Consider the following 13,849-nt stretch of genomic DNA (forward strand, 5'->3'; position numbering starts at 1 on the left):
GAGGTCCTACATGACGAACACACATCACCCTCTCCAGCTGTTGTCACTAACTACTATCTTTGAGTTTGATGGCCTTTCTAACTACATTCCTCTCCTCTCCTGTCACCTGGATTCCAGAGAGCTACAAATCAAGCTGCTGATGTCGTAGTAACCCATAGGATAAAAGGTTCGCCTTCTCTCAAACAACCAGCGGCTTTCACAGAAAAGTCAAAGTAGCATGGTACCATGATCATCTGTCAAAAAATGTTGTCAGGTGGTGGTTTAGGGTCAACACCAACTATCCATCTTTAATTATGCAACACTGAAGACTGTTTATGAACATATTTCAGAGGTACCCAATTTAAAATAACTAACCTTGTCAAAAACTGTCAAGTGGTATATTGAAATTGCAAAATAACATGGTAAACTTAATCACAGGGCATTGGCGTTTCAAATACCACTCTGCCGCAACGTTTCTTCTAGATCAACAACATGATTGGCACCAGTGTAATAAAACATTCAGAGCTGAACCTGTATAATATCTAAATGGGATAAAGACTGTCGCCACATAATTTAGGTTGGGTATACATGGACAGTGGTTTCAGAATGGCCCTCTTATTTTTGGCTGTGGTACCCAGCGGTCATGCCAAGAAAGAGAAAACCAGACTACGGGAACATGCTGTAATTTATGTGATGAAAAGTGAAGTGATGACGGTTGAAAAAATAATTCAAAAGGTTATATAAAAAAAAAAGAAGAAATGAAATGTGTGCTTTAGCCAGTGGTAAACTCTGAAGAGACTCTTTGCGTTGCACTCCAAAATCAAGAGGACTGTTATGCACATATCAGCCATATGGAGAGGGGGGGCGGGCTGCATCCACGGATGGGGATTGGACATGGACTTACCTCAAGCAGGAATGTCGACCATATAACATGTAATATTATATAATAAGAAAAATGAGACCATTGCAGTGAGAAATCCTGATTCTATACTTTCTCTCCTATGTTTATTTTATGCACCCACAGGCTGAGAACACAACTACCAATTCATTTGCCAATCAATAATTTCCATAGCCCAAGTTGAAGTTTTCAAATTATTCTTTTAGATTGGTCAAAAATACAAAAATGTTAAGTTTGCAGCAAAAAAAGAAACATCCTCACATTGAAGGTGCAGGAATGAGCGAAGACCTTAGCATTTTTGCATTAGACATCAGAAAAACATTGCGTACAATAGCATTAATGTGTGTGATATGAGACATGTTGGAGATTTCTCTTTGAGATCAATTAGGCTCATCACCAGGCTCATCAATAGGCATGAGAAACTAGGCAAGTAAACTGATGTGGGGTGAAGGGGCAACTTTTTTACAAGTTCTGTTGAAAGGAGACCCAGAGTCTCAGACTTTGAACTGGGTCTAATCACTTAAAGATCCAGTGTACAAGATTTAGGGGAAAGGGATCTATGGGCAGAAATTGAATATAAAATAATCCTAGAGATGTTTTCACTGGTGTGTAACCCTTCCAAATTGTACAACTTGTATTTTGCTTTACCCTAGAATGGGCTGTTTGTATCAGAATACTTGATATTTACATCAGGAGCAGGTCTTCTCTATGGAGGCCACCTTGTGTGAGTTTATGACAACTGAAGGCTGCCACAGGTTCTCTGTCATGTTTGGAAGGTGAGAGCGAGGTGAGGGGTGTTCAGCTATAATGTGCAACCTCACCACAAGATGTCACTAAATTCTACACACTGGAACCTTTAATCAACGAATTGTTTAGGCTATACACTGGATTAAAGCACAATAACTGCCTCACAATTTAAAGGGAAGCTTAGTTCTCTCTCACTTTGCTGCAGTGATGTACCCAAGAACCCTGTGACATCACCGCTGGGTGTGGTTACACTCTGCACAGTTTCTCTTTAAGCCAGAAAGAATCATCAGCTGAGAAAAAGATCACTCATTAGCTTCAGTGGCTGCAGTGGTGCTTTAGCCTGAGTGATGGCAACCTGTGTGAATTAAAATGGAACTGACATAATTTTTATGTGGAATAAATCACATGCTTCTCCAAGGGCTGAAGACCTTTATGTAATATTCACTATATATATATGCGTCATATACTGTATACATATGGTATAAACTTTATTTAACCTTTTGAAATGCACCGTCCCACCAGTGGGAAGCTTTGTTCCTGGTAGCTTTTCTTTCAGTGTGTTTTGGTCTCTGTCGGACTCAGTCTTCACACAGCCTTGACAAAATATATATTTTTGGAAAGCTCTAACTCTCCTGATTCTATATATGCAAAGCATTTTAGGATCCACATATCACAGCAACAGCTGCTGACACAGTACGGGCTCAGACTTGTGGAGCTACACTGTTTTCCACAGAAGAGGTGCAACTTCAGTCCTTATTCCCTATTATTTATAACAAAAAACAGATTAGACAAAAAAAACAACTCTCTACCACATTTGTGCTTTTGTAACAGTGGTTCAGTATCACATTCTGAGTTTGTGGTTGTGACTTTTAAAGTTTTACGCAATTTGAAGGAGGCTGATGTAATGACTGGAATTAATTAAATGAATTAAAAGGGATGAAGAACAATAATCTTTTTATTTTTACTACAGCATTTTAGGGCTGGTGTATGTTTTACATTTTAAGATAAATGGTTTTGAAAATCTAAGATGCTACTATAATTTTATCAGCATAGCAGAACCTTGTGAACCCTATTTATGTACATCATCAAAACATATTGTATCAGATCTTTTAGAAATGAAACAATTTGTGATTAATATAGAAAGGATTGAAAGAAAATTAGCTGGCAACAATTTGGTTATTGATTAATTGATTAAATATGTTTTTCCTGGATGAATTCCACACACTCTAGTTCCAGCTTCCCAAATGTTAGGATTTAGTTTTTCTTTGTCTCATGAACTGCATATCTTTAGTTTGGGTTGCTGTTGCCACAAAATTCAACAACTTGGAGATGTCATCGAGGGCTCAAGTAGAAAATTGTCATCTTATTCTCTCTTCTGATTGATAACTGAATCAAAATATGAAAACGAACCGTTAGCTCCAGCCCTAAAACCTTTTTAATTCAAACCTACACTGACCAGATGGAGAGGCATGTGAGTTAAATGAGACCAGTGGTTAACCTTCACAAAGAGGTCAGCGCGGAAGAAGGAGAATGATTAAAGCTTTTAGTAATGTCAGTGTCAATGTGATTCTTAATGTGTCTGTGCAGCTTCACCACTGGGACAAGATAAAATAAGTCCTCACCACAGTGTTCTTCTGTGGCTGAGCTGAGATCCGAGATTTATGGCAACTGAGTAGACATCCGTCTCCCCTGCAGTGGCCATTGGCCCATGACATCTAAGAATTACATCTAATGGAATTAGCTTTTGCTTCCAACACCGAAATGTAATGAGGTTCTCTTAAAAAGAAACTCCTGCCTGTGGCTAAGCTACCACTGAAGTACAAAAACAAAGGTCACTGGCAGAGGCTAAATACCTTGTAAGAAAATGGAGGAGCTTAGGCTAGTTGCCACTTGGTGTAACTATGTGGTGCTGTTATGACCTCAACAGTTTATAAATGGATCAGTAAAGAGAATGCATCCTTTTTCTTGGGTTGTTTGTAGAAACTTTTAACTGTGGAGATATCACTATGGGCAACACGTCGAGTCAGAGACACCAACAGAATCTTGGCTAATCTTAGTATTGAAGGGGAGAGTAATGATTGTGTTTTGTGCTCTTTCACCTAAAAGCACCACCAAAATCTTGAATCAATCAGCAGCGAGCCATGAGTGGACTCAGTGTCTGTGTTGAAAAACATAAAACCATCAGTGTTCACGGAGACAAAAACAATGTTTGAGCAACAAAATCCCGTCATGGTCTCCAGTAAATATTGGCTGGTAGTAATCCCATAGTTAGGCCGGTCCCTGCAGAACTCCCCTCATGAAAACTATTGTGTTCACACACTCTCACACACTCACTCACACACTCACTCACACAACCTCAAGCTAACCTCTGTGCCTAAGCGGTTTTTGTCATTTTCAAAAATGCGTTTCAGCATCAGCAGAAATCCAAAGATTGACGACATCATGACATCCTGCAGTGTTGTGGGGGTGACAGATTTTTATGGAATGACACTTACCAAGGCTGTAAACTCACAAACAGTTTAAAAGGGAACTACAGCGGCAACTCAACTATTTTTTCACCCACGCAATTTTCTGCGAGCTGTAACACAAAAATGCAGACGCTAGGGGGGGGGGGGAAATAGACGTCTGCAACTAATTGAAAAAATCAGGGGGTTGCCTGTCTTAGTGTCCATTAGCAGGGAATGTAGCGCAGACCACCTTCTTAGAGACTTTGTTCACACTTACAGCAGTAAAATCCTTTTTCAAACATGACTTGAAACATCTAATTGTGGTAGGAGAAGTGTATACAAGTATATTATATAACCACATATAATTCACAGTATAACGGGGAATAGTAAAACACATCAATTATCAAAAACAGGGGAATAAACGCTGCTCACTTACCCTCCTTGACTTCCTCTACTGCAGGTTTTAAACTGTCTTCTTTCCTTTGCTTGATGGCTTGAAGATCCTTCTTCAACTGTCGTGCTTCTTTCCGTAACTCGTCACTGTGAGCAGAGAAATGACATTCAAGCTCTACATCTACTTTGTTACCATTATAAAGACTTACACCTGTAACAGACAATAATGATGAGAGAAAGGTTCACAGACCGAAGTCAGTCATGAAAAACCCTACAGTAAATAGTTAACACAGACTTTAGTCTCCTCTGGCTCCCACTGTAAAAGATGCATATACATCATTGGAAAAAAATACCCTGATTGCTTCTGGTCTCTGTTGGTAATGTTTATGGCCAATTATGTGGGCATGCAAGTGTCAGAATGAAGAATGTACATTTAAAGCTTGTTAATGAATTTGATGGAGCCTTAACAAAATTAATTTGACCTCCTCCAGGCTTCTGGAAAGCGCTACAAGGGGTGTTGAGGTTGAGCACACTCAAGTCAGAAAAATGTCAATGTGTTTCTTGTTTAGGGACAAGTAATCCATGTAGCGCTGCTTATTCAGAACAAGGGAAATTACTCTGACAGAGGAAAACATTTCTAAACTATTAAAAAGTTGTCACTCAGTGGTGGTAATAGATATAATACGCTGGCGCTCTTATTTCATGCTTAAAATAATCTTCGATCTTGTTTAAAATGTATTACCTCCCCAGCACCCCAGTCTGATTGTTTGTTTGATAAAAGGATGTGGTATAGGTCATGGTCGAATAGTTTCATAAAATGTTCACCATTTTCCAGGGGAATATCTTATGGACCTTTATGGGGGAAAGAAATCACACATATTTAGGGAGCTGATATCTAGATTGTGTGAAATTTGGTAAAGCTTCGTTGACTGTGACTTGGCGGAGATGTGTGTCTGACTGAGTGCCATTCTATTTAGACATGTCTCGCAAACAAAACATTTGGAATCGTTGTACATACGCACAGAGGTGTGAAAAACATGTGGTTTTGAAGGTCAGAAGAAAGTACAAAATCTGGGCTGTGAAGTCCTGAGTCAAGTCCAACATCAAGATCCTTTGTTTTCAATCCCAATCCGTGCACTCTACACGTACATGTACTGCACCTAATTCCTTTTATCAGTCATGAATTATTGCTGCTAAAGTCGAAACACAGTTGAAAGTCTTGTCAGATCATCAGAATCTTTTGTCCCAGTCACTTCGTACACATGCACACACTTAATATAAAGCAGAGCACAACACTTTGGAAGCCTGGGGATGTTATTGCAGTTAATTGTGTGCAGTTAACTACATAAATGTCTTGTGGTACTTGAAATACACAACTGTCAAGTGCTGTTAGTGACAGCAGTAATGAAAAACTTTATACCTTTCCCAAAGTGGCACTACATTAAGTATTACTGGCACCGTAACCTTTGCAAACCCTTATAAAACCTTTAACTAGATGACAGGGGGAGGCCAAAGCACATCTTCGCTTCCTTGATTCAAGGTAGCATCTCTTGGCTCGAAGCCCAGCACATTCAAGGCTAAATGTAAGTCTGAAGTGAGGCCAGCTTTGCTGATTATTGTTCCCTTTCACATGATTGAGCCTACTGCCAGTTGCAGAGCAGATCTGTTATGTTAGGAAATGATAATATTTTTGTACTGCCTGACAGCTCTGTTTTTGTCCCATTCTCCTACGGAGTCACAAAGCACAGGTAAGCTGCACAGTCTGGGCCCCTGGCCTAGAAACATGTGAGGCGTCTCCAGACCAAACAATGGCTGCCTTTGTTTCTTACATCTGCTCCTCTGGACTGACATTCATTTATATCCATCTCTCTCTTTTTATCTGGAACTTTCATTCTCGTGTTTGTAGCTTTCCAACAGCCATGTTATCTGACATTGTCTGTAGCCAAGCATGGAGGCATCAAACTGAGTGACATTTTAACTCTAAGTGCCTTTACAAATATTAGCAGCTGTGGCTGACTTGATGTCATGTCTCCTGCTAGTTAGCTTCCCCGCTGCTCCTGAGGATACACATGAGGAATCAGTCAGACATGCAGTTGTTAGTCCTCTCCTTTCCTGAAGAAAAAAAAAAAAAGGTTGCAGCTGAATCCAGACTTGAGTTGCCAAGAGCAAAAGTGGTTGGCAGGGTCAGACTTGGCCTGTGTGAGGAAGTCTCCTGCTCAGCTCTGTCTAGAAGCAATGACAACAAACCTCCTCTTTCTGAGACATATTTTTACATACAGTATAGTAATGTGAGGCAGATGTGACAAACCAGAGGTGGGCGGAAAAACATAATAATTCAAAGACTTCAAACTGTCATTCAGAGTATCACATGGATAAAGAGGTGAAGCCTGGGGATTTTTTTCTTTACTTGTTACACCTTGATTCAGGACAGAATATTGGCATCCATATAAACCACATATGGCCACTTTCTCTTCTATTTTTAATGTGTAATTACTGCTGTAGGTGAAAGCTGTAAGTTAGTGAGTCTGTAACTTTATGCAGAGGCACTTCACCTCTCTTTGGAGTTTGTCATCATCATCATCTCCTTTTTAAGGATTGTGTGATGTGACTAATGTGTCTCTATAAAGGACAATTTGTTCGGTACTACACATCTTAGCCAGTTAGACATGTCTGTCAGCGTCAACAAAGGGGGTATATGCTAATTTTTTTAAGAGACAATTGCAGCAGTTTTATATTGCACCTTCATTAACTTGGGGTCAATCACAGTAAAAAAGAATAATCAGCAGGGTTACTGCAGGTTTCAACAAGTTAAATTCAGGGCTGTTTAACATAATACACCTATGTCCACTACGACAGATATGAAAACACTTTGATAATATCCGAGACCTTACCTTAGATTACTTACACTTCCCCATAACTGAAGATAAGGTGAAGTGGCTGAGAAGAGAATAACCCTCAATACACCACATTATCTCACTAACTACAGACAAAGGTATCCAGTCTTTCCCACAGCCAAGCTGAAAATACCCTGATTAATTCTCTTCTCTTAAAAAAAATAAACACATCCAATGAATGGTAAAATAATTCAAACATACCTAGTACATAATAGTTTTTACATATCTAAGATTTTTAAATTCATAAAATTAAATTGAATTCATAACATTTAATTTTTATGACACAGTGGAAACCGTGCATAATGCAACTTCCTGGTTAAGATTTGCTCTCCAATTATCAGGCCAACACCTGACTGCGTTATCAAAGAACAATTGTGGATGTATAATATTGGATTTCTGCTCACAAAGTATGATCTCAAAAATGACCTGAACTGACATGTCTGAATTTCTGAAAGAATTCTAATAATTACTAAGCATTTGTCGAGAGTGGTCCATCCCCGATTATACATAGTACACTAAGTATAGACATTGTTTTGATTGTTTCATCTTCTCCTTGGAGGCTTCTGGGCATGACTTCTTTGTGCCCTGTGTTAAATTAACTGTGTCAAGTATGACTCCAGGCTCTTACTTGAACAGAGAGCGGCCTCTTCTTCAGGACCCAGAGGTGAGGTTTTATACACCCGTATATTCTGCAGACAGCAAAGCTTTGGACTGAGTGATCATTTTCTGCCTGCCTTGACATGCTGCCATTCAGAAAGCAAGGGACGTATCCAGGGCAACGGCCAAACAATCGGCTCCACAACCCCACTGCCGATGAAGAAAAGGGGCCAGAGAGGACAGGAAAAGCCCCAGCAACACCTGTTAGGACACACCTTGGGGCTCAGCAAATTCCTCAGGACCCTCACATCACAACACTGCAAATTATTTTTGCTTCCAAACACTTTAACCAAACTGGATGATCATGTTTTGTTGAAATCCACAGTATCTATTCAGATTGTTCAGGTAGTGACAGTGACTTTTGGGGATAATAACATAATGGTCATGTGAAATGACATGTTGGCAATGATTATTACTTTTTTAACATTAAAGCTATGATTAGTGTTCCTAGAAAAGCAGGATACACTTAAAAAATTGCAACCGATACACCCCTCCCATCGACCCTCGCATCAACTGCTAGAAGATGACTTTTCTGTGACTCACTCACTAACTTCTGACAATCATCTCTGCTTCAGTAGTGCATGTCTCTCCAGCTTGTGAAGAGTCTGCTCATGTGCAGTCAGAGCAAGGCCAGGGTACACAATGACAAGAAAATCAGCTGATAGGTACGTCAGACAATGTTTTCACTATTTTCCAATATTAAAAGACAAAAAATGAATTAATAAATTGAGAAGATATTTGCCAAATTAACTGGTGAGAAAAAATATTCTTATTGTCTCATATGTTGCATAATTGTTCATTCAGAAAACCTAAAATAAATGGTTATCCTATAAATTACAAATCTTGACTAATGCTAGCAAGGAGTGCAGTTCATTTAATTTAATAATAAGAAAGTAATATACAGCACCATGGTTCACTGATCCTGAACATGACCCTTCTGCACCAGCTCCTCCAGGCTACATTCAAGCTTAAAGCTTATATAACATAGGTGTACTTAGTGGACGTGTACACATCAATAAATCAAAGCACGTTGCAAAATACAGACTCATTCTAGCACAGAGATTTGTTGTTGATAAATATTCATATACACAAGAACTGCCAGGAGTAACTACATCCTATGACTCAACTAAACCAACAGCACAAAAAACTATTTCCATTACTTCTCCTTCTAAACTGGACAAATACAAAAAAACACATTTCTCCACAGTACATGCATCTACATGGATATAAAAAAAAAACTTTAAGAAAGGCTAAATATGTACAGACTTCCCTTGTACTGTTTTCTTTGGCAGTAATGTCGTGCTACAGTGACTTCCTGTTTACATAAGTGATTGATTTTGATTGTGGTTTTCACTCTCTAACACACTTTACATTCTGCCACTTTTAAACTGACAAGATGGAGGACATTCACCCACTCACACACATACATTGCACCTATGTGCAGCACTTTTTCTATGAGAAGAGGCAATTTTGGGTTCAGTATCTTGCCCAAGGACACTTCAGAATACGAATTTGACAAGACTGGGATCGAACCGCCGACCTTCATGGTTAGAGGACGACTGCGCTAAACCCTGAGCCACAGCTGCCCTTAACACAAATGAAATTAGTCGATTTAAGACTACAGCCCAGTCCAGGGGCAGTTAGCACTCAGGTTGAGACCAACATTATATTCAGTGCAAGTGTACAGCAACATCTGATGGATGCTGGGAGGATTTCTTGGAGTGAGCCCTCTGCCTGGGACTCACAATCTGCCCCTTTTCTCTGAAAGCCACCCAGAAGACACATCCACCATCTATGAATCCATCCCGCTGATCATTTAAAAAAATAACATGAAACCACTGGGCTGTTATCATTAGCTGCCAGATAAACAGACTGAAATGAATCCTTTCTGCGACTCCCTGCCAGTCCCTGCGGCCCGGGACTACCTGGGGGCTGCCAGCTACTGTCACTGATTCAGAAAAAAGAAGAAAAAAAGAGTGAAACCCAGAGAGCTGTGGATGATTAACTTTTCATAAAGAAAGCATATGAAGTGATTGGCAGTAGACCAAGAACTCTCTCATGATTCAGAGCCTTGCATTTAATACTCCAGTGTCTGGCAGGAGTCTGAGGCTGACACAGGAATTCGACAACCTTAAAAATAGTACAGTGATGACTGTATGGTTCATCACAAATTCTATCGTTTTCCAAAATGCACAAAACAGGCGTACTTGCCTTTTTTGGATTTCTCTGTAGTCTCATTTTCCAGCCTTCAAGTGACTTTACAAAATGTATTAACTGATTAAATCAAACTATTTTCAGTTAAAATAAAGCCACTGCATGACTGGAACAAGCGAAGTGTGTATTTAAAAGTCAAATTTCCCACTTATTACTTCAAGGATGGCAGCAGCTTGTGCCTGCTATGGTGGACTCAAACCAGTCTAATCACTGAGCAAGTGATGTGGATGAATGTGCTCGAATAACAAGATGGCTGGGTGAGCTCCCCTCAGGGGGCACTCCATGGCTTGGTCACAAGCCAAGGAGAACTGTGAGCTGGTGTGGAGGAATCCAACCTCAACACAGGAATTTGCATGACTTTGCAGAGTGATGTGGACCAACGCATTACCCATGCAGTGGACCAAGGTTCCTCTGTTAGACTGGTTCATCTGCCTCACAATTATGTACTAGAGCCTTTGCCTTTCTCTTAACTAGTCGGGATGTAAGAAAGTAATGTATCTTGAAGAGTATCGCGGGTATCTCTTCTGCATGGCAGTTACATTCAGTTGTAAATTCTCTTTATTTCTCCCTTGTCTGAGAGCAGTAAAGAGTAAAATGTTCACACTGTCAAATGCTGACTTTGATCGGAGTCCAAGTGTTCGGCTGGTTTTTTATTCATTTTCTCAAAATTCTAACCCCCACAACCTAGACATGCATCGCTGTCTGAAACTCGTTCCAGCGAGCAAGTGCCTCATATGGGGCAGACATGCTACAGTGCGCCAGAGATGTGTAAACCTGGAGGTTCCAAAACATACACAATCCTGCTGCCAAGAACTGGATTATTTCAAGCAGTTTTCGGCACAAAAGTGGCGGCGAATGCTTTCTTGATCTTTGTGTCCTTTGTCTGAGAGCGCGTTGGGTTGTGACCGATGACGAGAGACAGGTGCAGCCAATTAATACACGGTGACACCAGCATCACGGAAACGGCCACTTGGTCAGAATCATTAGAACCTGACATCCCATTGGAGTTGCACTCTCCACAAGGATAAAATAGAGCTTTGCAAAGTGAAATAGACCAAATATGGAAGATAAAAGATGACTAATCAATGTATCAATAAATTGATATTCAGATTATTAGGCAGTAACTATATTTTTATGATGTAATATTTGTTTTAGTCATTTTTTACGCAAAACCTACAAATGTTATCTGCTTGCAGCTTCTCCAGAGTGAGGATTGACTACTTCACTGCTGTTGTCACTGTAATCTGAATGTGTTTTTTCGGAATGCCTGTCCGACAAATGATGGACATTAATATCAATTTGATTATGCCGACAGAGGTTCTTGGCCACTGATGTGTATAATTAGCAGATTAGTCCACAATGACAACAATCATTAGTAAGCACAGTTGGACATTATAGCTTGTGTAATCAGTAACTGTGGGAGATACAGCAGTTCACTGCTTTGATCATTTTGATTATTTCTTAACTGAGCAAATAGAGTGATATATGCTCAGTGGCTACTTTATTAGGTACAGCTGTTAACCCTAACCATAACTCTTTACCTTTACACCTATAGTATTGTTCAGTTCTGACACTTTCAGATAATTATTTATTTATTTAACTGCATTATATTATGTTGTTTTGAATTGGACAGTGTGTCCATATTTTGCCAAAACCAATTACAAACATATTAACATCAGAAACACATTTAAATGTAATGCAGTCGAGTACAATGCCACCACCATTGACAAAAACCTCAATAAAGAGTATATAGTTGAATTATTACATCATCCTATGTAAATAAGAATTTGTGACATAATATTGAACTTGAATACATCAATCATTTAATTGTTTAACCTAATGAAGTGGAAAGAGTAACTCAATATCCTTGTTAATACTGTAACATATCCCCAAGCCCTATTCTCCTCTCTCTCTCTCTCTCACACACGCACGCACGCACGCCAACCTTATTCATTCACTGTGGTACCGTAAAGGGACATCATGTGGGCGAAGTGATAACCATGAAAGCTACTCGATTTTTTAACGTCTCTCTTGGAAAAGTTCCACCTGTTCTATTAACGTCTGCTGTCATATACTGCATACACCATTTATAAGTATGTGATAACAAGTGATTTAACTCACAGGAAGTAAAGTTCTGCCATTATCTTCAGCCTGTACTAAGTGAAAAGCGATTACTGGAGACAGCAGAGGGAGCCAGGCCCTGCTGGCAGAGGCAGCTCACACTGTGTCCCACAGCCATATGGAAGCGTTTTGCTTCCCCAGTCATGCCCCGTCGGGTTTAACAAAAGTGGCGACTACCACATACGCTGCTTTTGGGACTTCATTCAGTACTGTCTCTTATAAAGGAACCCCCCCCTAAAGAGGCCTACTTCAAACATAGCAAAACCAGATTTGATCAGTAGTAACATAAAAGAAGAGTCAAACTGTGAGCATAAAAGCTTAACCAGAATTACCAACAACATCAAACATCACAGCTGAGCTGAGACAAAGTCACTGCAAACAGGATCTGTTCTAATTGAGTTGTGACTGATCTTTAAAGTCTTAAAAATCCTCTTGGTCCATTTTTTGGCAACTTGCTCATGAATGTGAACAAGTCCAAGCATTTTGCAATCATGGAATATTGCAGTGGAATATCATCTGGCTGCTGGATAGCAACATAAGATAGTTTAGACCTGACGTAAAAACTATTTTGGTTTCAAGGAGACTCCTAATTTCAAGGTTGTCTCAGCAGCCTTGACTTCAAGAAAGATACAGCCAGCATCGTAACTTTTCCCCCTGACGGAGGCCTGAGCACGCTGCAGACTAAAGAAACTGTCCTTCACACATGCACGTTACATGCTGCACATCTGAGCCCGGGAGGAATTAAATGAAAGAACAAACAGCAAAAGTCCTGCATTAGCAAAGTTAATGTGACAGAACTGGGAAAAGTGGCTGCTTCTAACATCCTCTCTCCTTTTTCCCCCCAGGTGACAAGTTACCAGTTGGTGTTCCTCCTTGTGCACAGAGCAGCTGAAAGCCCAAAGCAACAGAGGGAGAGCAGAGCTCACTGTGCAACAATGCCCCCTTTGTCCCGGACTAACACTATACCTACCAGCCTGCTCTTTGATTCCCTGCCAAGACAAACCACTGTGTTGGGTTACAGTTCTTGTAGCAAAACAATCTGCGCTTGTGTTTAATATACTACAGTCTGCCTGCATTGGGCTGGCTGTCAGTCAGTACACACTGACTGGGGGCCCGCTCCTTATCCCATTAGCACTAATGAGAGAAGGGTATGATGATGTGTGTTGAGGGCTACCTGTTAAGAGGATATGAAGCAGAGATAACTGGCCAACGCGCAGCATCCAAGAGAAATGAGAGACAAGCTCTATTCTGCTCGGGTCATTTTCATACCAATGTTGCATCACCCACGCCGTCACCTTCCACTCTCACGTTCATCTCTTCCACACTGCTGCCACAGACACTGTTTGCTTTTTACTTTAGCACGGTAAGTAAATTGCATTAGGTGCCAACATTCTTGTTGCATAGCAGGTCTGCTGATGATAGTCCAGTGAGCCACAACTGAGATATGAGTGTGCATGTGTGAAAGTGAGTGGACAAATGGAGAAAGAGAGGTGGTGACA

The 13,849-nt window shown here is 40.2% G+C and overlaps 1 protein-coding gene across 2 annotated transcripts in view; it reads right to left on the minus strand.

The window, feature by feature from the left end:
* cwc27 (CWC27 spliceosome associated cyclophilin) overlaps nucleotides 1-13,849 on the minus strand; it is a 31,937-nt gene that overhangs the window by 9,617 nt on the left and 8,471 nt on the right. For both annotated transcript variants that reach the window (XM_020081526.2, XM_020081525.2), the window contains exon 11: nucleotides 4,508-4,611. In XM_020081526.2, coding sequence (XP_019937085.2) covers nucleotides 4,508-4,611 — 104 coding nt within the window. The remainder of the gene's footprint in view (nucleotides 1-4,507; nucleotides 4,612-13,849) is intronic.

This window comes from Paralichthys olivaceus, chromosome 18, assembly GCF_024713975.1.
Source record: "Paralichthys olivaceus isolate ysfri-2021 chromosome 18, ASM2471397v2, whole genome shotgun sequence".
Classification (NCBI taxonomy): Eukaryota; Metazoa; Chordata; class Actinopteri; order Pleuronectiformes; family Paralichthyidae; genus Paralichthys; species Paralichthys olivaceus.